Here is a 26948-nt window from a genome sequence, read left to right as displayed (position 1 = left end):
TCTCATGTGATCTGGGCCAATACAGTTCTGTTAAGTTAAACTCCTGAATCAATGTAGAGCACGTTCTGTAGGCAGGGCCCTCTGTGGATGCTGTTCAGGGTCCACACAGTTCTGAGAAAGGCACAGAGAGGTTGAGTGGCTTGCTCAGAGTCACACAGCTAGGACTCAGAAGTCTTTGCAGAGGCTGAAAGAGGCCAAGGCCACTTCTAATTCTTGAGCCTCCTAGTGTACTAAGGATGGAGGAATACTGAAATGGAATTACAGACCTGTGCTTTTATCAATGACAACAATAAAATACCACATTAACTAATATTTATAAGATCATTTCAGGATTTATTAAAACAAAATTCATAGTATCTTACAGGTGGTGTGGTCTGTCAGTGTCACTCAACTATAAAGTAGAAAATACACATCTTGTTTTAATTTCATCCCCTTAGGAATGTGACACACGGGCCAAGTGACACATAGGCCACACCTAGCCCTGCAGCTGGGACCTAACTACCTATTTATGTGACTCCAAATTTGACACCTTTTCAGCCATCCTCAGTTGCTTTTGCAGAGAGGCAAGAGACACAGGACCTCACAGACTTTGGAGGAAGAGAAACACGCATGTGATCAGTGTAACAGCAAGGCCTGGGGCAAGGGGAGCTGGGCTCTGGAATCGGCCTGCCCATGACTGACTCTGGGCAACTCTTTGCCCTCTCTGACCCACCTTGGGGTGCTCCTCTGAAAAGGGGGCGGATAATAACAGCCCCTGCTTTAGTGGATTGTTGGGAAGATGCCAAAAGATGATGCAAAGAATGCACGTAACACATGCCTGCACAGAGCAGGTGCCATGTAGCTGCTCTTGTTACTTAGTAGAATAGTGGGATGGTCTAGGGGCCTGGGGCATCGAGGCTTGAGAGCTCCCCAGGAGCATGGCCAAGCTGAGCCACCCTGTGTCCCCAGCTCCTGGCACAAGGTCTGGAACAGTGGGCCCTCCCTAAAGATGTGGAACTGAATGGTGTGGAAGAGGCTGTTGCCCAGGCTGAGCAGGAGTGGAGCACCAGGGGAGGACCAGGGAGCTGAGTGGAGTACCTGGCCTTTGCCTTCTTCTGCCTTGTGAGGCCAGGCGGGTGCTCCCATTAGCTCCCTTTTGCAGGGTGTGGAGGTCATTGCCCCTTTGTCAGCTTCTTCTTCAACGAATCAATACCAAACACCTCCTGGGTTGCAGGTGCTGGAGACACAGCAGTGAACAGGACAGACACAGGCTAGTATGATTATTATCATTGTTCTAATCGGAATGGTGAATGTGGATTCACATTAACTCATTATTAAAAAGAAGTAAAACAATAAGTGAATGGATAGAGAAAGAGGGCTCTGTCCAGCCCAGTGACGGGAGTATGCCATGAACCAAGGATTATGATTAATCCAATTTTGTGCACCTGGGATCCTTCTAAAAGACAGGATGAGACATAACGGGACACACGTGCTCCCTGTGCTGGCATAAACATTCAGGTTGGGGGAAAAGAGGTGATAAACAAGCGTGTGACATGAAGCTTGAAGGTGAGACAGCAAAAAGTGTTAGAAAAAAGTGCAGCCTGGTAGAGGACATAGTGATGAGAAGTGCCATGTGAGGCAGGATATCAAAAGGCCTCTCTGTGGAGGGGGTGTTTAAGTGTAATTCTGGAATAAGTAAGGCGATGAGCTATAGGAACACCTGGGGAAGGACTGCACCAGGCAGGAGGAAGGGCAAGAGCAAAAGTCCTGAGGCAAGAAGAAGTGCAAGTGTGGATTGCAGGAACAGAAAGGCAGCCAGCTTGGAGGAAGTGAGTGAAGAGGGTGGGGAGAGAGGAGTTGAGGCAGGCAGGGGCCGTTCAGAATGAGGCATCTTGAAGCCGGCTCGCTTTGCTGGCCATCTCTGTGGCCTCCCAGGCTTGGGTCGTTAGTACCCTGGACAGCGGCCTTGGCCCTTCTGAGCGCTTGCCAAGATGGGCGCTCCCTACTGAACACACAACTTATATTAAGTCTGTTTCTGGGCAGTGAAATGGGGATAGGGAAACATGATATCGCAGTGATCGGCCCCTGCCCACAGGAAGCATACAGTCATTGGACAAGACGTTAATGTACAGTTTAATGAATTTTTTCTTTTTTTTTGAGGCAGTCTTGCTCTGTTGCCCAGGGTGGAATGCAGCAGTGTGATCTCGGCTCACTGCAACCTCTGACCCCCGGGTTCAAGCCTCAGCCTCCCAAGTAGCTGGGATTACAGGCATGCACCACCACACCCAGCTAATTTTTTGTATTTTTAGCAGAGACAGGATTTCACCATGTTGGCCAGGCTGGTCTCAAACTCCTGGCTTCAAGTGACCCAGCCTCAGCCTCCCAAAGTACTGGCATTACAGGCGTGAGCCACCACACCTGGCCAGTTTAATGAATCTTGATCGAGTGAACATCTGTGCATTCACCACTTGGGTGGAGATGTCAAGAGCACCCAGAAACCCCACCCCGTGTGACCCTTTCCAAACATACTGCTTCCTCCCTGCTGGAGGTAACTACAATTCTCACTTTTGGGATCATGATTTATTTGATTTTCTGCATGTGTATCATTTGATATGTTCTAATTTTAATAATTAAAAAAAATGAGTACAGGCCAGGCACAGTGGCTCATGCCTGAAACCCCAGCAGGTAGGGAGGCTGAGGGAGGAGGAGCACTTGAGCCCAGGAGTTCAAGACCAGCCCATGCAACATGTTGAAATCCTGTCTCTACCAAAAAAGTACAAACATTAGCCGGGTGTGGTAGCATGTGCCTGTAGTCCCAGCTACTCAGGAGGCTGAGGTGAGAGGATTGCTTGCTGGGAGGTGGCGGTTGCAGTGAGCTGAGATTGCACCACTGCACTCCAGCCTGGTTGACAAAGTGAGATGACCCTGTCTCAAAAACAAAAACAAACAAAAAACCCCCAAACCCCAACCCCCCACCAAAAAACAAGTACAATCTAATTATAAAAACTAAAGTGATGGCCGGGCATGGTGGTTCACACCTGGAATCCCAGCACTTTGGGAGGCCGAGGCAGGAGGATCACGAGGTCAGGAAATTGAGACCATCCTGGCTAACACGGTGAAACCCCATCTCTACTGAAAATACAAAAAATTAGCCAGGTGTGGTGGCATGCGCCTGTAATCCCAGCTATTCGGGAGGCTGAGGCAGGAGAATCCCTTGAACCTGGGAGGCAGAGGTTGCAGTGAGCTGAGATCACGCCACTACGCTCCAGCCTGGGCGACAGAGTGAGACTCCATCTCAAAACAAACAAACAAACAAGCAAAAACTGAATTTATTACAGAAGAGGTTATAATTAATTACCTTCCAGACCATTTTTTCTGCATTGGCTTAATACTTGTGCACCCGTAGAAAAGATATAGTTTTTAAAAATAGATGTATGTGTTTTACATCAATGATATCAAATTGGATAAATTGTTCTGCAACTTGCTTTTTCACTCAACCGTGTCTTGGAGAACTTTTCATGTCCGCACCCATAGATCAGTCTCATTCTCTTTCATAACTGCAAAGTATTCCTGAGTATGAATGTATTATAATTTACTTAGCCACTGTCCTATTGGTGGCATCTAGACTGTTTCTTATTTTTCTCAACCTCAAATCATGATGTAGTTAGTGAACATGTTTGTTCTTAGGGCATGGTGGCAAGTATTTAAGATTAATTAAGTTCCTGGCCAGGCATGGTGGCTCTTGCCTGTAATCCCAGCACTTCGGGAGGCCAAGGCAGGCGGATCACTTGAGGTTGGGAGTTCGAGACCAGCCTGACCAACATGGAGAAACCCCATCTCTACTAAAAATACAAAATTAGCCAGGCGTGGTGGTGCATGCCTGTAATCCCAGCTACTCGGGAGGCTGAGGCAGGAGAATCGCTTGAACCCAGGAGGCAGAGGTTGCAGTGAGCCAAGATTGTGCCATTGTACTCCAGCCTGGGCAACAAGAGCAAGACTCCGTCTCAAAAAAAAAAAAAAAAGTGAATTAAGTTCCCGTCAGCCAATGTTACTGCCTCCATTTCACAGATGAGGAGCCTGAGGCTTAGAGAGGGAAGTCACTTGCCCAGGGTCACACAGCAAGTGAATGGAGTAACCAGATTCCAAACCCTCGTTTGATTGACTCCCAAACTATTCATTATGTGCACCTGTATAGATGGTTAACCATCTGCAGGGCAGTTGTCCTTACCCAACAAACATTCCTGGAGCCTTGGCTAAATGCAGGCCCAGTGCTGGGCTCTGAGTCTACAAGAACATGTCAAACTGAGCCCTGTTATCAAGGAGCTCACAGTCTGTAGGGACAGCCTCACTGGGGGTGATTCAGTGCAGTACCATTAGTGCTAAAGCCCAGGGGTGCTGCCTGGAGCTGTGGCAAGACTGAGGTCAGGGAAGGCTTCCAGAGAGAGGAGATCTGAGCAGAGGCTGGTGTGTACAGAATTTGTGTCAGACAAAGCAGGCATGAGGGATGGGACACATAAGGGAGCCCAAGTTATTGAACAGAGGAGAAAGGTGAGCTCTGAGGGTGAGATAGCTGAGGAGGTTGAGAGGCACCATATCCATTTGGGTTTGGAGAGCCAGCCTTAGATTTTATTCTGTGGACCATGGGTGCCTGGAAGGATTTATTCATTCAACAAGTAAGGTTCAAGCATCAACTATATGCCAGGCACTGTTAAAGCACCAAGAATACCACAGTGAACAAGACAGAAAAGGACACCTGTCTTCAGAGAGCTTACATTTTAGAGGGTGAAAGAGACAGTAAAGCAAATAGGCAGCAACTGAATTTCAGAGTGCTCTGAAGGAAATAAAACTGGGAATGGAGCGGAGCATGACTAGGGAGGGTTTCTCTGAGGATTGGCGTTTGAGCGGAGTCTTGAGGGATGAGAGGAAGGGGAGGAGGTGGGGAACAGCGTTCACAGGGGCTGGCAAGGTTGAAGGCCCCATGCTGGGGACAAAATTAGCTTCCTCCAGTGTGTCTGGGGTGTGGTACTGCCGTGGCCAGAGGGGAAGTCCTGTAGGGCCCTGGAGGCCACAGTAAGGGGACTAGGTTTGTCCTGGGGGCAGCATGGCTGGAGGGCTATGGACCAAGGCCATGGGCTCTTGCTTTTCAGCCTTTGGACAGCTCCCTGTGCTGGGGTGACAGCAGCGGCCTCTGAGCCTGCAGAGTTGGTGCTAGGCGAGTGGGAGCTAGAGAACAGAAAGTGTGCACATGGGTTGTGGAAAGCCTGTGGGTCTGGGGGCTCCTGGGCCAAGAGTGGAGCCTCGTTGAGGAAGACCCAGGGCCAGGCGCCTGCTCCCACAGGTCATTCGGAGACCCTGGTGAGCACATGGCAGTGGATGCCAAGGGACCCTGGGGGATCTACAGTCTAAGTGAGACTTGCACAAGCCAGGTTGAGGAGCAGCGAGCTCAACACAGCAGCTGAAGCACAAACTTTGGGGTCAGCAAGCCTCTGGGTTCACCCCAGCCTCATTGTGTGACTGTGGGCCTCAGCTTCTTCATCTTTAAAGTGGGGATGATAATGGTCTCTCCCTCATAAGATGACAGTGAGAAGTAAATGGGTTGCTGAGTATACCCAGCCAGGGCATCCTTCGAGTAGGCTGGCCATGCTTTACCTCCCTATTGGCAGTGGCTGGTTGAGCCATCAGTCCATCTCACCTGTTCTTGTTTCTTTCAAGCTATATAGAATGTTAGATCTGGGGCCGAGCACCATGGCTCATGCCTGTAATCCCAGCACTTCGAGAGGCTGAGTTGGGTGGATCACTTGAGGTCAGGAGTTTGAGATCAGCCTGGCCAATATGGTGAAACCCTATCTCTACTAAAAATACAAAAATTAGCTGGACATGGTGGCGCATGGTTGTAGTGCCAGCTGCTTGAAAGGCTGAGGCAAGAGAATCACTTGAACCCAGGAGGTGGAGGTTGCAGTTAGTCAATAAATAAATAAATAAATAAAATGAATAAAAGAATGTTTTAGCTGGAAGCAGTCTTAGAGTGCTTCTCCAGCCCATCTCAGACATATATCTAGGGAAACTGAAGTCCAGGGAGTTCAGGGGGCTGGCCCTAGGTCACTAGAGGGGGAATTTCAGAACAGAGATTGGTTGGTCTTCTTTTGTTTGTTTGTTTGTTTGTTTTTGAGAGACAGAGTCTTGCTCTGTCGCCCAGGCTGGAGTAGAGTGGCGTGATCTTGGCTCACTGCAACCTCCACCTTCCGGGTTCAAGTGATTCTCTTGCCTCAGTTTCCCAAGTAGCTGGGACTACAGGGATGCGCCACCATGCCCAGCTAATTTTTGTATTTTTTAGTAGAGATGGGGTTTCACTATATGTTGGCCAGGCTGGTCTTGAGTACCTGACCTCAGATGATCCGCCCTCGTTGACCTCGCAAAGTGCTGGGATTACGGGTGTGAGCCACCACGCCTGGCCAGTTAGTCTTCTTTTATCTTCCTTGAGCCACATCACAGTGCTTCTTTTCTTACATGAGGAGAACTGGGAATTCTGGTGGATGTGGAAAATTGGCTGTGGTGGGGAGATATGATGAGGAATGTTTGTGTCCATGTGAATTTGTTAAGCATCTGCTGGCTTCCTGGTCCACAGACCTTGCTTCTTGGAAGATGCTGCTTCCTGACTTTCCCCCGGGAACTGACCCAAGTGTCGTCCCCATTCTGCTTCCCTTCTCACTGTCTTAAAGTGATGGCCTCGCATCCACCCAGCCACCCCAGCCCAGCACCCACTTCCCATATCCTGTTCCTGTAGACTCCAGCTTGAATGTCATCCTAATCCTCATCCTAATCCTCATGACTCCATTCTCCCCTCCCGCCTTGGACCACTTTCCCAGCCTCCCCACTGGTCATCCTGCTTCCAGATTCCATGCTACCAGCCTGTCCCCACATTTGTCCCCAGTAGAACTTCGTTACACAGAATGCTTCTGCACAGAAGCCTTCCACCTGCAACTTCAAATCCAACCTCAAAGCAATTTGAGAAAGCCAAATTTTGTAGTTTTAGTAGAGATAGGATTTCACCATGTTGACCAGGCTGATCTCAAACTCCTGACCTCAAGTGATCCACCCACCTCAGCCTCCCAAAGTGCTGGGATTAAAGGCATGAGCCACCGTGCCCAGCCCCAGCTCTAACTTTCTATAGCTTGAAAGAAACAAGAATAGGTGAGATGGACTGATGGCTCAACTGGCCACTGACAAAGTTTGTCCCCACCTTGGGGTATTCAACCTTGGCAACCCCCTTGAATGCTGCTTCCCACCTCCTGCCCTTCCTTTCATCCTTCAGGACCTCAGGTCCTACCCTGATCTTTCTTACCTGAGCTTAAGCTCTTCCACTTGCCCCAATCTTCTGTGGCAGGAAAGATACTTTAATGTACCTGGACCTCATTCTTGACTTCTCTGTGACTCCCATGCCCCACATTCAGCCAATCACCAATTCTTGCTTCTTGTCACCATCACCGAATGGTGATGTGGAACTCATCAGCTTCCTCACACTGACCCCCACACCCCATCCTCTGGTTCTTCACTGCGGCCTCCAAAGCAGCCAGGATTGTCACAAAAGTGTTCACAGAACCACGCCACTCCCCTGCTTGAAACCGTGTCCCACTGTTCTTGAAGTCGCAAATTCTTACCTTGGCCTTCAAGGCCCTGTGTGGTCTGGCCCTGGCCACCTCACCACCTCACACCTCATCTCCTATCTTCTCTTCTTTGTTCACTCTGCTCCAACTCTATAGGCCTCCTTTCTGGTCTTGGAATTGCCACCCTGTTTACTGCCATGGGGCCGTCGCCTCCTCTGTTCCCATTGCCTGGAGTGTCTTCCTTCACATTCTTTGCCTCAAGAATGCTGTGTCCAATTGCTATGTAAATGTCACTTCCTTGGGACAGTTTTCTGCAACATGCCACCCTTTGTTTACATCAGGTATCCTCCTTCTACTTTTTTTTTAAGAGTCAGGGTCTCTCTCTGTCACCCAGGCTGGAGTGCAGTGGCATGATCGTAGCTCACTGCAGCCTTGACCTCAAACAATCTTCCCACCTCAGCCTCTCGAGTAGCTGGGACTACAGATGCACACCACCACACCCAGCTAAGTTAAAACAATTTTTTTTTGTAGAGATGGGGTCTCGATATGTTGTCCAGACTGGTCTGAAACCCTTGGTGTCAAGCAACTCTTCCACCTCAGCCTCTCAAAGCGCCAGGATTACAGGTGTGAGCCACCATGCCCAGGCCCTTCTCTACCTATTCTTGAAATCACTTTTCCTAACTTAGAATTACATATTTATTTGATGGCTTTTTATTTTTTTATTTGATTTGTTTATTTATTTATTTTAGAGATTGGGTCTTGCTCTGTCACCCAGGGTGGAGTGCAGTGGCGCCGTCATAGCTCATTGCAGCCTTGAACTCCTGGGCTCAAGTGATCCTCTTGCTTTACCCTCCACAGGAGCTGGGACTACAGGGATATGCCACCACGCCGGGCTAGTTGATAACTTTTAAAAATTGTTTATCGGCCGGGCGCGGTGGCTCAAGCCTGTAATCCCAGCACTTTGGGAGGCCGAGGCGGGCGGATCACAAGGTCAGGAGATCGAGACCACAGTGAAACCCCGTCTCTACTAAAAATACAAAAAATTAGCCGGGCGCGGTGGCGGGCGCCTGTAGTCCCAGCTACTCCGGAGGCTGAGGCAGGAGAATGGCGGGAACCCGGGAGGCGGAGCTTGCAGTGAGCTGAGATCGCGCCACTGCACTCCAGCCTGGGCAACAGCGTGAGACTCCGTCTCAAAAAAAAAAAAAAAAAAAAAAAAAAAAAAAAAAAAAAATTGTTTATCCCCCAAAGTCTATAAGCTCTATGGGGTGCTTTTAACCACTGTATTCTCTGAGCTTAGCAATGGCTTAGCACATAATAGCATTTATTGGATACTTATTGAGTGATAAATTACCAAGGTATTTTTATCCACTCCAGTCTTCCTCTCAGACTGTTAGCTCCTTGAGGTCAGATTTTAGATCTAGCTCACCTCTGGGTCCTCAGCTCCTGGCACGGGGCTTGGCACTGAGGGATATGAGGAAATGTTTGAACTGAAGGAAATGGGGAAGGGTTGGCCCACCTTCAGCCAGGAGCTGATGGGATCAGGATTACCGAATATCAAGAAACTGACTTGAAGGCTGTGGGCATTGGGCTGTGAGCTGCAGAGGTATTCCAGCATTGCTGACTGGACAAGGAGTGGCTGACTGTTACGGTTGTCTCCTGAAGGATGGGGAGCATTTCACGCCTCCAAGAAGGAGCTCCATGGCTCAATACAAAGTGATCAAGCTGTTAGGGAAACAGACCTGGGCTTAAATCCTGACTCCACCACTCACGCTGTGTGATTTGGGGCAGGAGACTTCACCTTTCTGAAGCTCAATTTGTTAGTAAAATGAGGATGATAGCAGACCTTACCTCCTCAGACTGTCATAAAGACTTAGAAGTAATGTATTGGTTCAAATAGCACAGAGTAGGCCGGATGCAGTGGCTCATGACTATAATCTTTTTTTTTTTTTTTTTTTGAGACGGAGTCTTGCTCTGTGCCCCAGGCTGGAGTGCAGTGGCGCGATCTCGGCTCACTGCAAGCTCCGCCCCCCCGGGTTCACGCCATTCTCCTGCCTCAGCCTCCCGAGTAGCTGGGACTACAGGCGCCTGCCACCTCGCCCGGCTAATTTTCTTGTATTTTTAGTAGAGACGGGGTTTCACCGTGTTAGCCAGGATGGTCTCGATCTCCTGACCTCGTGATCCGCCCGTCTCGGCCTCCCAAAGTGCTAGGATTACAGGCTTGAGCCACCGCGCCGGGCCTCATGACTATAATCTTGACACTTTGGGAGGCTGAGGCGGGTGGATGGCTTTGAGCCCAGGAGTTCCGAGACCAGCCTGGGCAACATGGCAAAACCATGTCTCTACTAAAAGTATAAAACTAGCTGGCTGTGATGGTGCACACCTGTGGTCCCAGCTATCTGGGAGGCTGAGGTGGGAGGATGGCATGAGCCTGGGAGGCAGAGGTTGCAGTGAGCCGAGATTGTGCCACTGCACTCCAGCCCCAGCCTGGGTGACAGAGCCAGACAGTCTAAAAAAAAAAAAAAAAAAAAGGAAAGGATAGACAGCAATGCTGTGGTGGCTGCTGCTCCTAATGAAGACAAAGAGGAAGATATATTTTAAGTCTCGGAATGCTGGATATTCCTAAACAGAACTTGACTTTGACTTAGGGCTGCCGGAGAAGCAAAGGGGCTCTTCGGGTCTAGAGGGCAAAGAAAATAGGCTTGAGGCTGGGCGTGGTGGCTTATGTCTGTAATCCCACCACTTTGGGAGGCCGAGGTGGGTGGATCACATGATCTCAGGAGTTTGAGACCAGTTTGGCCAATGTGGTAAAACCTCATCTCTCCTAAAAATACAAAAATTAGCTTGGCCTAGTGGCGCGCACATGTAATCCCGGCTACTCGGGAGGCTGAGGAGGCATGAGACTTGCTTGAACCCAGGAGGTGGAGGTTGCAGTGATCTGGGATCGTGCCATTGCACTCTAGCCTGGGCAACAGAGTGAGACTCTGTCTCAAAAAAAAAAAAAAAAAAAAAAAGCCGGGCGCGGTGGCTCAAGCCTGTAATCCCAGCACTTTGGGAGGCCGAGACGGGCGGATCACGAGGTCAGGAGATCGAGACCATCCTGGCTAACACGGTGAAACCCCGCCTCTACTAAAAAATACAAAAAACTAGCGGGGCAAGGTGGCGGGCGCCTGTAGTCCCAGCTACTCGGGAGGCTGAGAAAGGAGAATGGTGTAAACCCGGGAGGCGGAGCTTGCAGTGAGCTGAGATCCGGCCACTGCACTCCAGCCTGGGCGACAGAGCGAGACTCCGTCTCAAAAAAAAAAAAAAAAAAAAAAAAAAAAAAAAAGAGCCTGGACTTTAAAAATAAAGCTAAAGCTTAATTTAATTTTTTGAAAAAGGGAAATAGGCTTGAGTCCAGAAGCCAGGAAAGTGGGCAAGAGTGGCAAGCAGTGTCTAGGGTGGGCCAGAGCTGAAGCTGGGCATGGTTTGAGGGTATCTGAGGCCCACTGGGGGACCACATGGCCCTGCAGCAGGAGCAGACACACATCTCTTTGTGTATGTGTTTGTCTGCCACCCCTGTCATCCTGTTTTCCTGCTTGTTTGGGTCTCTAAGTTAGCTTTCCCTAACCCCCCGAGGTTGCCCCTGGCCTGGGTGCTGCTGAAGCCCTGTGTGCTTAGATGTAGCAAGGAGACTGGGCAGAGGGAGGTGGGTGTCATTGAGTCTTGGGCCCAAGTTCATCTCTTGGCCCAGCCATGGACTCGGAGTGTGGCCTGAGGCTTGGTCTCTCTGTCTCCTGACAAGCTAGGGGTCTGAGGGGCCTCTCTGAGCTCCCACATGCTATAGCCTTACAGATGAGGGCAGTGCCTATGGGAAAAGAACCCTTGGGTCCCCTCACAGAGCAAGGATGATGCTGGGGGCTGAGTAGAGAGATCGCCAAAGCAGCAGGCATTTAGAGAGAGGCTGGGGAACTGAGCCACAGAGAGGATCCCCAGGGGTGGCCAAGAGGAAGAGGCCATGGCTGGGGGGCCCTGAGGGGTGAAGAATCTCACTCTGCTGTCCCCGGTGGGCTGGCTGCTCCCCCCCATCACTCCCCGCTGGGCCCCCGGGGGACCTCGCTCTAATAATGTATTTGATCGACTCGCCGGCCGCGTACAAGCGATTATTGTCTTGTCGGGAGTCAAACGTATCGATCCAGCGAGAAATATGAGCGGAGCAATGGGGCCCGCGTGTCAGTTACCAGCCCCGCTGGCCCTGGGGAGCCCCCTACGTCTCCTTTAATTACCGCTCAGCCCTGAGCCCAGCCTGGCCTCCCCTGTGCTGCCTCCCTCCTAGCTCCCTGCACCTCAAGTGGCCCCCACTGCTTCCCAGCTCCCATGCCCTACCTGCCTCGCTCAGCATGGCTTGAGGACTCTTCTGTGGCAGCGAGGCCACCATCTCCCCCTGCCTGAGTCTCCCTGTTCCAGCTGCCAAGTTATACCCACCCAGTGTGTTCCAAACTCCGTCCCTCTATCCTCTCTCAGGCAGGCCCATCCTCCTTCAGGATGCCCTCACCAGGCCCAGCTCTGGTCTGAGGCACTGAGAATGGAGCCAGCATAGGAGGCGAGAGGTATGGGGTTGTTTCATCTTTCAGGGAGCATATACAGCCTTCCCCGGCTCCAGGACTGAACTGCAGACCTGGCCATACTGGAAGTGGGTGGTCCTTCTCTGCCGGCTCTAGGGGGCTGGAATGGGGTCACATCCAAAACCGTGCTCCTGACATGGATGATGTTGAATCTGTCCAGGGTGGAGCATAGGGGTGGCTGGTGAGGTTTTGCCCACCCCCCCCCACAATGTCCTATAGCCCCATTTCTAAGCCCCCCAAAACAAATCCTAACTGAAAACAAAGCTTACTGCGTAAATGTCCCTTTGAGACAAGGGTCCAGTACCCACCGCCATTAGGCTGCTGTCGGGAAGACCCTCATGTATAGAAATCCTGTGGCCAGTTTCTGTGTGGTCTGTGGATCTCCTCTGTGAAATGGCCTTTACAATACGGGATGTTGTGGATTGTAGATGCCTGGAAACAGTCCCCTCTCGTGTGCATATATGAGAACTGCCAGTCCTTCCTGTTGTGCCCACCTGCCTGCCTGGGCGTGTCTGGGTGCACAGGGCACGTGTGCAGTCAGGGGAGGGCACTCCTGTAGTTCTGCCTGTAGTATGCCCTTTCCGAGTGTGCCTGTGTGTGAGTGGGTGCGAGTGGCCAGGATGCATGCCTGGGCATATATGTGTAGAAGTGCCCTTGTGCCCATGGGTCCATGTGAGGGAGTAGAGCGGGTATCAGTATATGGGAGTGACCATCGTCAGCAGGGAGGGCTGGTGTTAGGGCCTGTGCACATAGATGTGTTCATGCACGTCTGTGTGTGTACGTGTGTGTGTGTGAAGTGCTGTGCTCCATCTGTAGAAATATTTGTGTGTGGGTGGGTGAGTCTAGGCGTCTGTGCATGCACCTGTGGTTTAGGGGCTCCCCCAGCCACGGCGCGCAGCATGTCTTGCAGAGCCCAGGCGGGCAGGTGGGGTGTCTGGAGACGCCAGGCAGCCCCACAGCCTCAGACCTCAGGACCAAGAGGAGGATGAGGGCAGCGGACTCGGGCGCGCCTTTGTCTGAGCTGCGGTGCGCTGGGAGTCCTGCGCCTTTGTGTGACCCTCGCAGGTGTGCGCGCGGGGGTGTTGGGGGGGTGTTGGGGAGGGGAGTGGAGGGAGGGGTTCCCTCCTCCGCAGCCGGCCCCGCCCTCCGGGCCATTGGCTGGGCGCTGCCGCCCTCTGGCGGGCTCGGAGGGAAGCGCTGACCTGGGAGCATCGCAGCGCGAAGAGCCAGCTGGCAGCCCGGGGACCTGGTGCTCCCCTCCACCGGAGCCGCCTCGGGCGCCCGCATTTGGCCGGCGATTTATTGTAGCTCCAGGCCAAGTCCCCTATCCACCATTCCCACTACCACTGCCCACGGGCACCACTTCCTCCCAATGGTGACACCCAACAGCTCACCTGCAGATAGGCGCAGGGCTTGCTTGATCTTCCCTGCCGTGGCGTGCTTTTAAGCTTCAACGCTTCTTGGCTCTGGGCCCTTGGGAAAGCTACTGCTCACCTCTCTGATCCTCAGTCTTTTCATCTGTAAAATGGAGCAAATAACAGTGACCACCTCATTGGAGATAGTACTTGTCAAAAGTGAGGCACAGGGTCAGGCATCGGCAAAGCCCTGTCTCCAGTGAGCTGCTGGCTAGTGTTCTAATGTTGTTACTATTGTGGACCCACCTTCTCTCCCAGACCCATTCCCTGTCCCAGATTTGTTTGCCTCCATGGGGGCGATAGAAGCCGGGGGCAACAGTTTCAGGCACCTCCCGGATCGCAGCTGTAGGAGTCGGCTCTTCTAGCCTGCTTATCCTCTGCCCCACTAGCCCCCACCCCCCAACACACACACATGATTTGGGGTGGGCCAGGCTGCCGGGGCGGGTCTGTGGGCCAGGGTATTTTCCCTTCCGAAGGGGGCGGACCGGCCCTGTGGTTTCCTCCCTGAGTGACTTCCGGCAGGGAGGGCTCGGCCCCCAGAGAGGGTGGGGAGATGACACAGTTGTTCCCCCAGCCCTGGCGGGGCGGGCAGCATGGTTCACTCCAGCATGGGGGCTCCAGGTAAGGGGGCTGGTGCCTGCGCCACTGCTCAGAGGACAGGCAGCACATTTAGGTTTGCTCTGCGGGCCCTCCCTGCCCCTCCTCCTCAGCTGTCTCCATTGTCCTTCTCTGTACTCTAGCAACTCCCTCTCTCCCATGCCTGGTCTCCTCCAACCCCCACAGCTCCTCTTTGCCCTCCCGTTCCACATCAGGCACTGGAACTTCCAACCTCTTCTCTTCTCTGTTGCCCTGTTCGGAAGGGTCTGGGGACAGGAGGGAGGGAGCTGGGTGTTGGTAGCGGGCCCTCATGTGGAGAACCAGTGGGGTAGGTGACATGGGCGATCCTTGGATAAGGGCTGCAAAGGGATTGGAATGCCAAGTTGCTGGACTTGGGGGATGTCATTCCCTTTTGAGTGTGTGTGTGCACATCTGGTACGGGTGTGTGTGTGCATGTGTGTGTGCAGTAGTTCTGAGTGCTCTGAGTGGGACTGCTCTGTGCTTGTGAGTGTGGGGGGCTGTTGTGTGTGGCATTGTGGGGTGATGATCGCCTGGCTCACTTCTTCACCTCATTCACCTCAGACGTCACCTCCTCAGGGCAGCCTTCCCTGACCTCCCCATCTAAATTGGCACTGATCCTGTCACTCTCAGTTCCCTCACCCTGCTTTATCTTTTCTTCACGGCACTTATCACTGTTGGGAATTTCATTATGTGTTTGTTTGTGTGCTTATTAAATGCCTTCTCCACCAAATGTCAGTTGACTGAGTGAATATTGCGCGCCAGGCACGGTACAAGGTGGTGATGGCTGTTACTCAGCAGTGTTGATGGGAGTCTTAAATGAGATAATACATGTAGCATGCGTAGCACAGTGCCTGGAACATGGCAAGCACTCAGCCCTTCATGCCTGTTTCATTTGTGGCTGTGTAGGCATGACCATGGGCGTGAGTCTTGGTTTGGTGGTATGTGCTGTCCTATATGTGCCATTGTGTGCGGGTATCCCCGTGTCCTCCACCAACATGTATCTATTGAGCAGTTCTGTCTTGGGTGTTGGAAATACAGTGGAAAGGGTAGCTCAGGTCTGTTCGCCTGGAGCTCCCAGTTTATTGGAGAAGACAGACCTGTCACCAATGACAACACAGACAGGTCAGGGCTGGGATGGGGGAGGTCCAGACAGAGGGGTCAGGGCTGGGGTGGGGGAGGCTCAGGCAGAAGGGTCAGGGTTGGGGTGGGGGGCAGAGGCAGAGGGGTCAGGGGTGGGATGGGGGGACAAAGAGGGGTTGGGGCTGGGTTGAGGGAGGCCCAGACAGAGGGGTCGGTGCTGCGGTGGGGGAGGCCCAGGTAGAGGGGTCAGGACTGGGGTGGGGGAAGCTCAGGCAGAGGGATCAGGGCTGGGATGGGGGGATGTCAGTAGAGGGGTTAGGGCTGGTATGGGGGAGGCCCACACAGAGGGGTCAGGGCCAGGATAGGGGAACATAGGTAGAGGGATTGGGCCAGGACAGGGAGGTATTAGGGGATTGTAGGAGCCCTGAAAACATGTGATTTAGTTGGTGGAATATCAAGAAGAGCTTCCTGGAGGAAGAAGGTGTCTGAGCAGGGATATGAAGGATGAGTGGGTATGAGCAAGCAAAGGCGGTGAGGAGGGGGGTGGGATGAAAAGAAGACTATTTGCAGGGTGACATGTGTTTATTTGTTGAGGTGACTGTGTATGCAACTGTGTGTATGTATGTGTGTCCATACCGTGTAGACACAGAGATCCTGGGTGTCTGCTCCCACTGACTCATTCCTCTCTGGGGTTAAATGGGGACCTCAGAGGTGCTGAGCAGTAGGCTAAACTCTTTACTTGGGATTTCTCACAGAACAGCCCTGCCTGGGAAGACTGGGGTGGATTTTCCCTGCCTGGACATGAATTAATACACTGTGTGACTGTGGGCAGATCATTCACCCTGCCTGTTCTCAGACTCCACACCTGTGAACTGGGTTCAGAGGTCAGCCCTGGCCGTCTTCCAGGATGAGGTGACTCTGGGTGTATGTGTGTGCACTTGTGTGTGTGCGTGTGTGTGACTCTGTGTGAACATGTGCATGTCTGGGTGTGTACCTCTGGCTGGACTGGTGTGACTTGGTGTGAGAATGTGTGTAAGTACATGTGTGTAAGTACATGTGTGCGTACACATGTCTGAGTCTATGAGTGACTGGGTATAGTATATAAGGGGGGTGTCTGTGTGTCTATCTGTATTCGACTCTGGGTGTGTGAGTTTTGTGTACTTCTTGTGTGTGTCTGGCTGGCTGTGTGTCACTCAGTGTGACAGTGTGTGTAAGTGCATGTGTGTACACACATCTGGGTGTGTGTTTTGCATATATGCCCGTGGCATCATGTATGGGCATGTGTCGTATCTGCAAACCTGTTCACATTCCTGTCTGGAATCTGTGCACATCAGTTTCTTGTAGTGTGTTGGCCAGGGCCTTGCCTGGCTGTGGCCATGGGGTGTGTACTGTTGGCAGCTCTTGCCTGCTGTCAGCGCAGCTGTGGGGCCACCTCTCTTGTTGTGTCTGCTGCCCGTATCTCCATCCCTCCCTCCTGACAGCTCAGAAATGTTCACTCCCTTGAGGCCACCCAGGGACAGCTGTGGGGTGGGGAGGGGTGAGGTGCTGCTTCTGGGGAGGACGGGGACTCGGCCAGCTGGGCCCACAGAGGTTCCCGGCAGCACCAACCTGCCCACAGGGGCTCCCAGGCCGTACCCTTAATTGAAGCGGGTTGCGGAGGCAGGGGACCCAGGGGACAGGACAAGTGGGGCCAGGAGGGGTGAGGGGCAGTCCTTGGGTCCTCTATATTTAGCCCCATTTTCGGTAAGTGCTAACGAGAAGCTGGTCTAAGTCTGCTAAAACTGGCGGGGGGAAATGCAGAGGAGAAGTGAAAGTCCGGGGAGGGAGGAGTGGGAGGGCGGAGAGGACCCAGAGTCCTAGGCCTGGGGCAGTCGGGCAAGCGAGTGTGAGCTCAGGGCTGGGCAGCCCTAGTTGTGGAGGGTGGGGGGCTCTGACCTGAGGAAGGTGGGATTCAAGGGGCAACATGGCTCCAAGGGACCTAGTAGGGCTATGCATTGCTTTTTCTCTTCCAGTTCCCTTAAAATATTACACATTACCTATGATGAGGGGTGGAAATGGCCATACATAACCAACCAATTTTTTATGTGTGAATGAGGCTTTGAGAGGAGCTTCTGAAGGTGCCAGGGGATGGAGCACATTAGAATCACCTGGAGGGGGCTTATGCCTGTAATCCCAGCAGTTTGGGAGGCCGAGGTGGGCGGATCACTTGAGGTCAGGAGTTTGAGACCAGCCTGCCCAACATGGCGAAACTCTGTCTCTACTAAAAATACAAAAATTAGCCAGGCATGGTGGTGCATGCCTGTAATTGCAGCTACTCAGGAGGCTGAGGCAAGAGAATCGCTTGAACCCAGGAGGCAGAGGTTGCAGTGAGCCGAGATCATACCATTGCACTCCAGCCTGGGCAACAGTGAGACTCCATCTAAAAAAAGAATCACCTGGAGGGACTTTTAAATATCTGGATGCCCAAGTCACACCCTGTACCACTGAAATCAGAGAGTCTAGGGTGGGAACAGGCATCAATATTTCTGTAGAGTTGAGTGACAGGCAATGGGCTTCTCTGCCTGGGCTGAGGCTAAAGCTGAGCCATTTGACGGACCCTCCAAGTCCATGGTTGCTGGTGCCCTGGAGTCCCTGTTAAGGCATCATTTGGCTTTTAGTCCACGGTGGAAATGGAGCTCCCTGTTCATTTCTGGTGGAAATAATCTGACCCTTCTCTCAGATTGAGCTCTGATAGGGGAGGTGGAAAGAGAAAGGACAAAGGGTAGCAGTTGGCCATTTTGTTGTGGCCCAACCAAGTGTAGGGCAGGGGGTATGCAGGGATATGTAGGAGTGGTTGGAAGAATTTGGGGAGAATAAGGGTAACAGAATGGTGAAAAATTTTCCCTCAAACCATTCTTGTCTTTCCAGCCACTGTCCCTGCAGAGGAAATCTTACCTTAAAGATTTAAGTTAAGATTTCTTGGGGATGTTGGGTGACAGTAGCAATAGGGGTTTGTTTTAGACAGGATTGGGCCCTGGTCAGTTAGGGGATTCTTTAATGCATTCATTCATTCCAAAGACATACTCCTAGGCCTGTGCAGCAATGACTCCAGCCTGGGCTCCTGTGGAGCCGACAGTTGGGGTGGAGGTCTCTGCCCGGGATGATCAGGATGTGATGGAGAACAGTACAGGGGCAGTGAAGCCCAGAGGAGACAGACACTGACCATCTGGGGAATCAGGGAGTACTTCACAGAGGAGGTGACATGTGAGCTGGACCTTCAAGAGGAGCAAGAGTTTGCCAGTAGAGAAGGAAAGGGTCAACCAAGTGGGAGAGGAGCAGAGGCAAAGGCCTGGGGGAGGGAGATCAGGACCTTGGGGCCACTGATCCACATGTCTTCTGCTGGGCAGTGTTTAAGAAGCTGAGATCAGACCTGCCCTTGAAAAATTCCCGGTCTGATAGGGGAGACATACTGGGGCCCGGCTAGCTACAGTCAGCGTCTAAGACAGTGACAAGGGGAGGTGCTAGGGTAGGGGGAGCTGGAGAGAGACCTGGCTGGTAGCTGGAGGCATCAAGGTGGTTGTTTCATAGAAAACAGAGCTTATGGCCGGGCGCAGTGGCTCACGCCTGTAATCCCAGCACTTTGGGAGGCTGAGGCGGGCGGATCATGAGGTCAGGAGATTGAGAACATCCTGGCTAACACAGTGAAACCCCTTCTCTACTAAATATACAAAAATTAGCTGGTCGTGGTGGCACACACCTGTAATCCCAGCTACTTGGGAGGCTGAGGCAGGGAACTGCTTGAACCCGGGAGACCTCCGGAGCTTGCAGTGAGCCGAGATCGCACCACTGCACTTCAGCCTGGGCAGCACAGTGAGACTCTATCTCAAAAAAAAAAAAAAAGAAAAAAAAGAAAGAAAAGAAAACAGAGCTTATGCTGGGTTCTGAAGGATGAGTTGGGGGTCACCATGTAGACAGATTGGGGAACAGTGTTCCAGGCAGAGGGAACAGCCCATGCCAAGGCCTCAGGAAATGTTTTAAATGGCAGAGTGCGGCTTGGTGCCTCACACCTGTAATCCCAGCACTTTGGGAGGACATGGCAGGAAGATCATTTGAGCCCAGGAGTCTGAGACCAGCCTGGACAACATAGAGACCCATCTCTACAAAAAAAAAAAAAATTTTTTTTTAATTAACTGGATGTGGTGGTGCACACCTGTGGTCCCAGCTACTCAGGAGGCTGGGGCAGGAGGATAGCTTGACCCCAGTAGGTCGAGGCTGCAGTGAGCCGTAATTGTGCCACTGCGTTCCAGCCTGGCTGACAGAGCAAGACTCTTGTCTTAAAAAATAAATACAATAAAATAAATAGCAGGGAGGCCGGGCGCGGTGGCTCAAGCCTGTAATCCCAGCACTTTGGGGGGCCGAGACGGGCGGATCACGAGGTCAGGAGATCGAGACCATCCTGGCTAACACAGTGAAACCCCGTCTCTACTAAAAATACAAAAAAAACTAGCCGGGCGTGGTGGCGGGTGCCTGTAGTCCCAGCTACTCGGGAGGCTGAGGCCGGAGAATGGCGTAAACCCGGGAGGCGGAGCTTGCAGTGAGCTGAGATCCGGCCACTGCACTCCAGCCTGGGCGGCAGAGCGAGACTCCGTCTCAAAAAAAAAATAAAAAAAAAAAATAAATAAATAATAAAAAAAAAATAAATAAATAGCAGGGAGACAGTAGGACAGGGATGGGGAGTAGTAGGAGACAGAGACTGCTGCAGAGAGAGACATTCAGCAAACAGTTACAACCCGTTCTGGGCTTGTGATGCTGGGGACCCAGTGATGAGTCAGACCAGGCCTGTTGCCTTGGTCTTGTGGGGAAGGAACCTGGACACAGACGGTCACAGCTGGGGGCTCAGGGATGGGACAGCAGGAGGGCAGGGGCTGTGAGAGGCTGTCTTAGTTTGCTAGGGCTTCCACAGCAAAGTACCACAGACTAGGTGACTGAAATAAGAGAAATTCATTCTCACAATTATGGAGGCTGTAAGTTAGAGAAGAGGAGAGGATATCAGCAGGGTTGGCCTCTTCCAAGGCCTCTCTTCTTGGCTTGTGGTCAGCTAGTCTTCTCCTGGGTCTTCATATGGTCTTCCCTCTGTTCCCATCTGTGACCTAATTCCCTCTTCTTCTTCTTCTTCTTCTTCTTTTTTCTATTCTTTTTTTTTTTTTTTTTTTTTTTTTTTTTTTTTGAGACGGAGTCTTGCTTTGCCACTCAGGCTGTAGTGCAGTGGTGCAATCTCGGCTAACTGCCACCTGCCACCTCCGCCTCCCGGGCTCAAGCGATTCTCCTACCTCAGCCTCCTGAGTAGCTGGGATTACAGGTGCACACTACCACACCCGGCTAATTTTTGTATTTTTAGTAGAGATAGGATTTCACCATGTTGGTCAGGCTGGTCTCGAACTCCTGAACTGGTGATCTGCCCACCTCGGCCTCCCAAAGTGCTGGGATTACAGGCATGAGCCACTGCTCCCGGCCCCCTCTTCTTAAAAGGATGCCAGTCAGATTTCAGTAAGTCCACCCTAATGACCTTGTTTTACCTTAAGTGTGTCTTTAAAGACCCTATCTCCAAATACAATTACATTCTGAGGTACCAGGAATTAGGACTTCAGTGTATGAATTTTGGGAGATGCAACTCAGCCCATAGCAGAGGCTAAGGATGAGTGTGGACTTGCTGGGCTGGCAGTGGGGTCTGAGCCTGGCCTGATCTGTGGGTGGGAGAGGGATGCCCAGCTAGCTGGGAGTGTGGAACCTGCACAGTCTGCTGTCTGTCAAGCAGAACCCCCAAGCAGGGGGAGATGCTCAACGTGGTTGAAGAGCACGGTGCATGAGCTGCAAGAGAAAAGCAGTACAGGGTGGTGGGCCAACCCCTGGAGGCCAGGCCCATCAGCCTGGTTGTTTCTCCAGGAGATAGGGAGGAGCCAGGAAAGGATTGCCCTGAGGCAATGTGGAGCTCCGCCTGAGGGAAGGGGGCCAGAGGAGGCTGGGGCTGCAGTTTTAGGAATGCTAGCAGGGGTGGGATTTAGGACCAGGTTAGAGTTAGTGGTTGTCTGAAGTAGGGCTAAGGTCTGGGTGAATTAGAGCTAGGATCAGGCAGGATTCCCTCCTTTACTGCTCCAGAGTCAGGATACATTTGCCGCCCAGCTCCCTTCTTGTCCTTCTTATATCTTGTATCAGTAGCCATTTAATGCCCTGTCCCCAGGGCCAGGAAACAGGACCTGAGCTCTGGTAGCATCCTGGGCACCCACTCCCCACCCCCACCCTCAGCAGTCTGCATCTTTTTTTTTTTTTTTTTTTTTTTTTTTTTGAGACAGAGTCTCGCTCTGTTATCCAAGCTGGAGTGCAGTGGTGCAATCACGGCTCCCTGTAGCCTCAACATCCTGGGCTCAAGCGATCTTCCCATCTTAGCCTACTGAGTAGCTGGGACTGCAGGTGCCCACCACCATCATGCCCGGCTAACTTTTTTATTTTTTGGAGAGACGGGGATTTCACTATGTTGCCCAGGCTGGTCTCAGACTCCTGGCCTCAAGTTATCTACCTGCCTTGGTGCAGTGTGCATTTAATGGGACTGTGTGCTGGCTTTTTTGCTTTTTAGCTTTTAAATGTTTTCTTGCTGTTAAAACATAATGTATATAGAGTAAAGTGTTCAAATTTTAAGTGTACAGCTTGATGAATTTTTGCATATGTAAGGACCCTGTAACCACCAAACAAGATCCTTTCTCACCTGCTGCAGGCTCATGCCCTTTCCCAGTCAGTACCCCCAAGGTGCTCACTCATCTGACCGTGATCATCTGCTATCAGCTTGCCTGTTTTTGAATTTCCTGTAATTGGAATCATAAATTACGTCTGCCTTTGTGTTTGGCATCTTTCATTCAGCCTCATGTCTCCAAGCTTCGGCCATGTGTATGAAGCAGGAGTTTGTTCTTTTTCATTACTGTGGCATATTTCATTGTATGGACATACCACATTTTGTTTATCCATTCACCTGTTGATGGCCCCTTGGGCTGTTTCCAGTTTGGGGCTGTTATGAAGACTGCAGAAGCATTTCTGCCTATGTCCTTTGATGGGCAGGACACGTGTTTCTTTTGGGCAGATGTCCAGGAGTGGACGTGCTGCATCTTAGGGAGAGGGCATCTTTTCAACTTTTCTGAATGGAGCTTGTATCGATTTACACTCCTACCAGCAATGCACGACCTGTCTTTTTAATTAGGAATTTAAAACTCAAGCAGCATTTCACATTGAATAATCCTCAATTGCAAGATTTCTAGACTTTTTTTTTTTTTTTTTTTTTTTTTGCAGTTGCTGAGTTCTTCCTATTTCCTATCCCTCACTTTAGCTCCATTCTTTTTTTTTTTTTTTTTTTTTTTTTTTTTTTTGAGACAGGGTCTCACTCTGTCACCTACGCTGGAGTGCAGTGGTGCAGTCACAGCTCACTGTAGCCTTCACCTCCTGGGTTCAAGCAATTCTCCTGCCTCAGCCTCCCCAGTAGCTGGGACTACAGGTGCATGCCACCGTGCCCAGCTAATTTTTGTATTTTTAGTAGAGATGGGGTTTCTCCATGTTGCCTAGGCTGATCTTGAACGCCTGGGCTCAAGAGGTCTGGCCACCTCAGTCTCCCAAAGTGCTGGGATTGCAGGCGTGAACCACTGTGCCTGGCCTAGCTGTCTTCTTTAAGTATCTTGGTGCAGAGCACACTAGAGCTGGACAGCTCCTTTAGTAGGGGTGGGGTCATGGTTTAGGTAGGGATTTTGGAGTGAGTTGTGGGAAGAGTTTGGATCAGGGACAGGGTCTCAGTACAGTTGGGAATCAAGGTCAGATGAAGGACTTGAACCATCTGGGCACAACTTGGGATTCAAGGTGAGTAAGTGGACTAAGGATGGGTCAGGCTGAAGCCCAGATTTGTCCTGGGGTCGAGGACCAGGAAGGGTTGCATTCAGTTTCAGGATGAGCTTGGGCGAGGGGACTGTTGGAGATGAGATGGCTGGAAGTCAGGACTGGGGCCATTAGACTACAGTGGATCTGATTACAAGTAGGAGCCCTGGAGTCATGAAGACCAGGGGTCCAGTCAGGGCATGTCTACTGTCTTGCCGTGCTTTTGGGGAGGTGACATCCTTTCTTGGAGCCTCAGTTTCCTCCTCTGTAAAACATGGTAATAGCACTAACCACTAATGTGAGCTGTGAGTCATAGCTAGCTCTGTGCTTGGCACTGGTGAGCACTCGCCTTTCTGTGAAAAGTATCGGAGCATTTTGAGGACAGGCATTTGTCTACGTGGGTTTATGTCTCCTGGTGCCCAGCTTGCTGCCTGCCACCCTCCCTTGGCTGCCTCCTTTCATTTCCTGGGCCTAGGGAGCTATAGAATGGGGTTGTATTACAGGGGTGGACTTAAGGCTTGAGGGTTCAAGCCTGAAGTCCCAGATCAGGTTTCGATTGGAGGACAAGCTCAGGGGTAGAGCTGAATGGGGCTGGGGTTACAGAGGATCAGGGTGGATCTGCTAGGCGGGTGTGCTTAAACATAAGAAGAAAGGCCAGGTGGGAGTGAGATGTGGACGGGGAAAGTGGTGGGGTGGGGAGAGGGCCAGAGGGTGGCTGAATCACACACACTCAGAGATCTGACAACTGCCTCCTTTGGGGACGCTGCAGCCCCATCACATCTCTGAGGCCCCACTCAGAGTGGAAAACATGTCTCACCCGAAACCTGGTAGGGCAGGACGGGAGCCTGGGCGGCCCGCCGCAGGAGGAGGCCCAAGGCTGCTCTCCCTCCTTTGGGACGTCACCAGCCTCCTCCTGGGCAGCTGATACCTTCTCACGACCACCTTCCACCTCCTGCCCTGCCCTATGCTGCACTGTGGATAACACCCCTCTGTCACTTTCTGGAGGAGTGAAAGGATAAGGCCAGATCCCCCAAGGCTTGAGGGCTGTGTCTCATCTTGCCAGAGGAGGGCAGAGGCCCAGAACGGAGGACATGTCTCTTGGGAAGAGACACTTCCAAGGTGGCTGGGGGTAAGGGGGGAATTTGGGGGAAAGGCTTGGGGAGTGTGGTGGAACGGGGGCCCGAGAGCCCTCCTGGCTTCCCCTCCTTCACCCCACTTCCATTCCTCCTCTGTCCCCAGAAATAAGAATGTCTAAGCCCCTGGAGGCCGAGAAGCAAGGTCTGGACTCCCCATCAGAGCACACAGGTGGGTGGGCAGGGAGCAGGGGGGCAGGGGTCACCATGGGCAGGGGAAGTGGGGCAGATGGGAAGAGGGCTGGGAGGGGATAGGTGTGGTGGGGGTGGCTGATGACAGCACATCCTTTCCCTCTCTTTGCAGACACTGAAAGAAATGGACCAGACACTAATCATCAGGTTAGGAGGGAGTGGATAAGCAGGAGGGGATGGGGAGGAATGGGGAGAGGGGTCAGAGGGGGCTGTGTGCCACCTGTGGTAGGAGGACAGGGAGCTGGGGTGGTCAGAAGCTGCTTCACTGCACTATTCCCATCCCCTTGCCCCTATTTTCTCTTTGCAGAACCCCCAGAATAAGACCTCCCCATTCTCTGTGTCCCCAACTGGCCCCAGCACAAAGGTAAGCACCTGTCGGAACAGCCAGGGAAGCGGGCAGCGCTTGGAAGAGGGTCCTCAGGAGGCCTGCCTCAGTCCCAGGGCTGAGAGAGCACTGAGCCTTGGTACCTTGGTAACGAGGTTCCTCCCGCCCCTTCTCACTCTTGGGCTCCCACCCCAGGCCTGTGACTCACGCAGGCTCCTTCCCCTTCCCTAGGGGGTGGGGGTGGCCAGGGAAATCCCCCCCAGAGCCCCAGGGCGATGAACAACAGGAAGCCAAAGGCCCGCCCCCATCCCAACTTCCCTGACCCAACAGGGGCCTGCACCACCCCCTGTCCCCCAATATACACATTTAGTGGCCAGCTGAGGTGGGGGTGGGGGGCTGGCACCAGTTGAGGATAGCTGTAGGGATGCAGGAGGAGAGAATGACAGGGAGGCCGGAAGCAGCCAGGCAGTGCAAATTCCACATCCAGATGGGGCCCTGTGCCTGGCATTCTGGGCTTCTTGGGGTTTGCTTGGGCCCCGGGCTCCACCCTCCATCCTGTTCCAGGGGTATCAGGCAGGTCCAGAGGCTTGAAGGTAGCACTGGATGTGGGGGCAGAGAAGGTGTGAGCAAGACTCCAGACCCTGACCAGCGGTGGCTGAGGGATGGGGTGGGAGGCTGGGAACTGCTCCCCACCCTGCTACAGCTTTGCTCTGTGACCATGGGAAAGTCACTTCCCCTCTCTGGGCCTCTCAGTTTCCTCTTCGGTATCATTGGTCAGGGGGGAGGGGGCAGTCGGATGGGATGGCCTCTGTGGTTGCCTCCATGTCTGGTGTACCCCCCTGCCACCGTGAGAGGGGAGGACAAAAGTGCTTTGTGAATGGGTGTCCTGCTTCTGTGCCGAGCACTTTGAACGGCATCCAGTGGAGACGGGCTCTCGATCTTGACCTCCTTGACCCTCTGATGGCAGGTTTGGCTCTTGCCTTAGCCCTCAGAGCACAGCGTCTATCCATTGCCCCCACCCTGTCCTCAGTTGAATCAGATATTTCCACTCTGTTCTCAGACTGGCAGCAGGCTTTCTTCTTTTGGGGATGCCAGTGGGACCAAGGGAAAGAAGGTTTCTCCCTCCCCTTCCTGGCCTCGGGCTCTGTCCACAACTCGCCCTGTTTCTCTGGCCTTTGCCGCTCAGCTTCTCTCCATCTCTTCTGTATCAGTCTTTCCCTAACTGAAGTGATTCATGTGCTCCTATCACGGTCTCAGGCATAAGACCACTGTGTGCAACTATTTACATATAATTTTGTTAATTGGCTCGATTTTTTAAAAAAACACCTTATTATGGAAAATGTGAAGTGGATACAGAAATAGGGAGAAGGGTATAATGAAAATAAACCCCCTAGATAGCCATCAATCAGCTTCAACAATTACCAGCTCATGAACTGGCTTGCTTTTCAACAGCTTTTTAAATAAATGTTTTTTAAATGGAAATTTCACAAATGGAAAACCAGAATCACTTGCCACGGAAATAAATACGATGATTATTAAAATTTACCCAGAGTCTCTTGTGTGCCGAAGGGTCTAAACCTCAGAGGCCTGTTCTCTGCTTATTAAAAGAGGAGATTAGGGCTGGGTACGGTGGCTTATGCCTGTATTCCCAACACTTTGGGAGACAAAGCAGGCGGACTGAGGTCAGGAGCTTGAGACCAGCCTGGCCAACATGATGAAACTTCAACTCTACTAAAAATACAAAAATTAGCTGGGCATGGTGGTGAGTGCCCGTAATCCCAGCTACTTGGGAGGCTGAGGCATTTTGGAGAATTGCTTGTGCCCAGGAGGTAGAGGTTGCAGTGAGCCGAGATCGCACCACTGCACTCCAGCCTGGGCAACAGAGGGAGACTCCAGCTCAAAAAACAAAACAAAACAAACAAACAAAAAAACGGTGATTAGGCCAGGTGCAGTGGCTCAAGCCTGTAGTCCTAACACTTTGGGAGGCCAAGGTGGGTAGACTGCTTGAGCTCAGGAGTTCTCAAGACCAGCCTGGTCAACATAGTGAGACCCTGTCTCTACAGAAAATACAAAAATTAGCTGGGTGTGCACACCTGTAGTCCCAGCTACTTGAG

The 26948-nt window shown here is 52.0% G+C and overlaps 1 protein-coding gene and 1 long non-coding RNA gene across 22 annotated transcripts in view; one reads left to right on the top strand and one right to left on the bottom strand.

Annotated features, from left to right (window-relative positions):
* Nucleotides 1-26948, top strand: part of LOC105495271 (POU class 2 homeobox 2) — a 108980-nt gene that overhangs the window by 53145 nt on the left and 28887 nt on the right. For 17 of the 21 annotated variants that reach the window (XR_011618023.1, XR_003021313.2, XM_011764596.3 and 14 more), the window contains exons 1-4: nucleotides 14137-14220; nucleotides 24424-24489; nucleotides 24622-24656; nucleotides 24817-24873. Coding sequence is in view for 19 of the 21 variants with exons in the window: in XM_011764596.3 (XP_011762898.1) it covers nucleotides 14193-14220; nucleotides 24424-24489; nucleotides 24622-24656; nucleotides 24817-24873 (186 nt within the window). In the remaining 2 variants the exon portion in view is untranslated. Of the gene's footprint in view, nucleotides 1-14136; nucleotides 14221-16052; nucleotides 16210-23901; nucleotides 24314-24423; nucleotides 24490-24621; nucleotides 24657-24816; nucleotides 24874-26948 lie in introns of those variants that run through there. The other 4 variants (XM_071088181.1, XM_071088180.1, XM_071088182.1 and 1 more) reach the window with 3 other exon arrangements.
* LOC105495272 (uncharacterized) lies at nucleotides 10975-13980 on the bottom strand. Its single transcript, XR_011618028.1, has 3 exons — nucleotides 13846-13980; nucleotides 13579-13702; nucleotides 10975-12336 (listed from the first exon to the last, which is right to left on the bottom strand). It is a non-coding gene; the product is annotated as an uncharacterized lncRNA (long non-coding RNA).

Source organism: Macaca nemestrina, chromosome 20 (genome assembly GCF_043159975.1).
Source record: "Macaca nemestrina isolate mMacNem1 chromosome 20, mMacNem.hap1, whole genome shotgun sequence".
Classification (NCBI taxonomy): Eukaryota; Metazoa; Chordata; class Mammalia; order Primates; family Cercopithecidae; genus Macaca; species Macaca nemestrina.
Note: the sequence above shows the minus strand (reverse complement) of the source record. Positions and strands in the feature narration are given on the sequence as shown.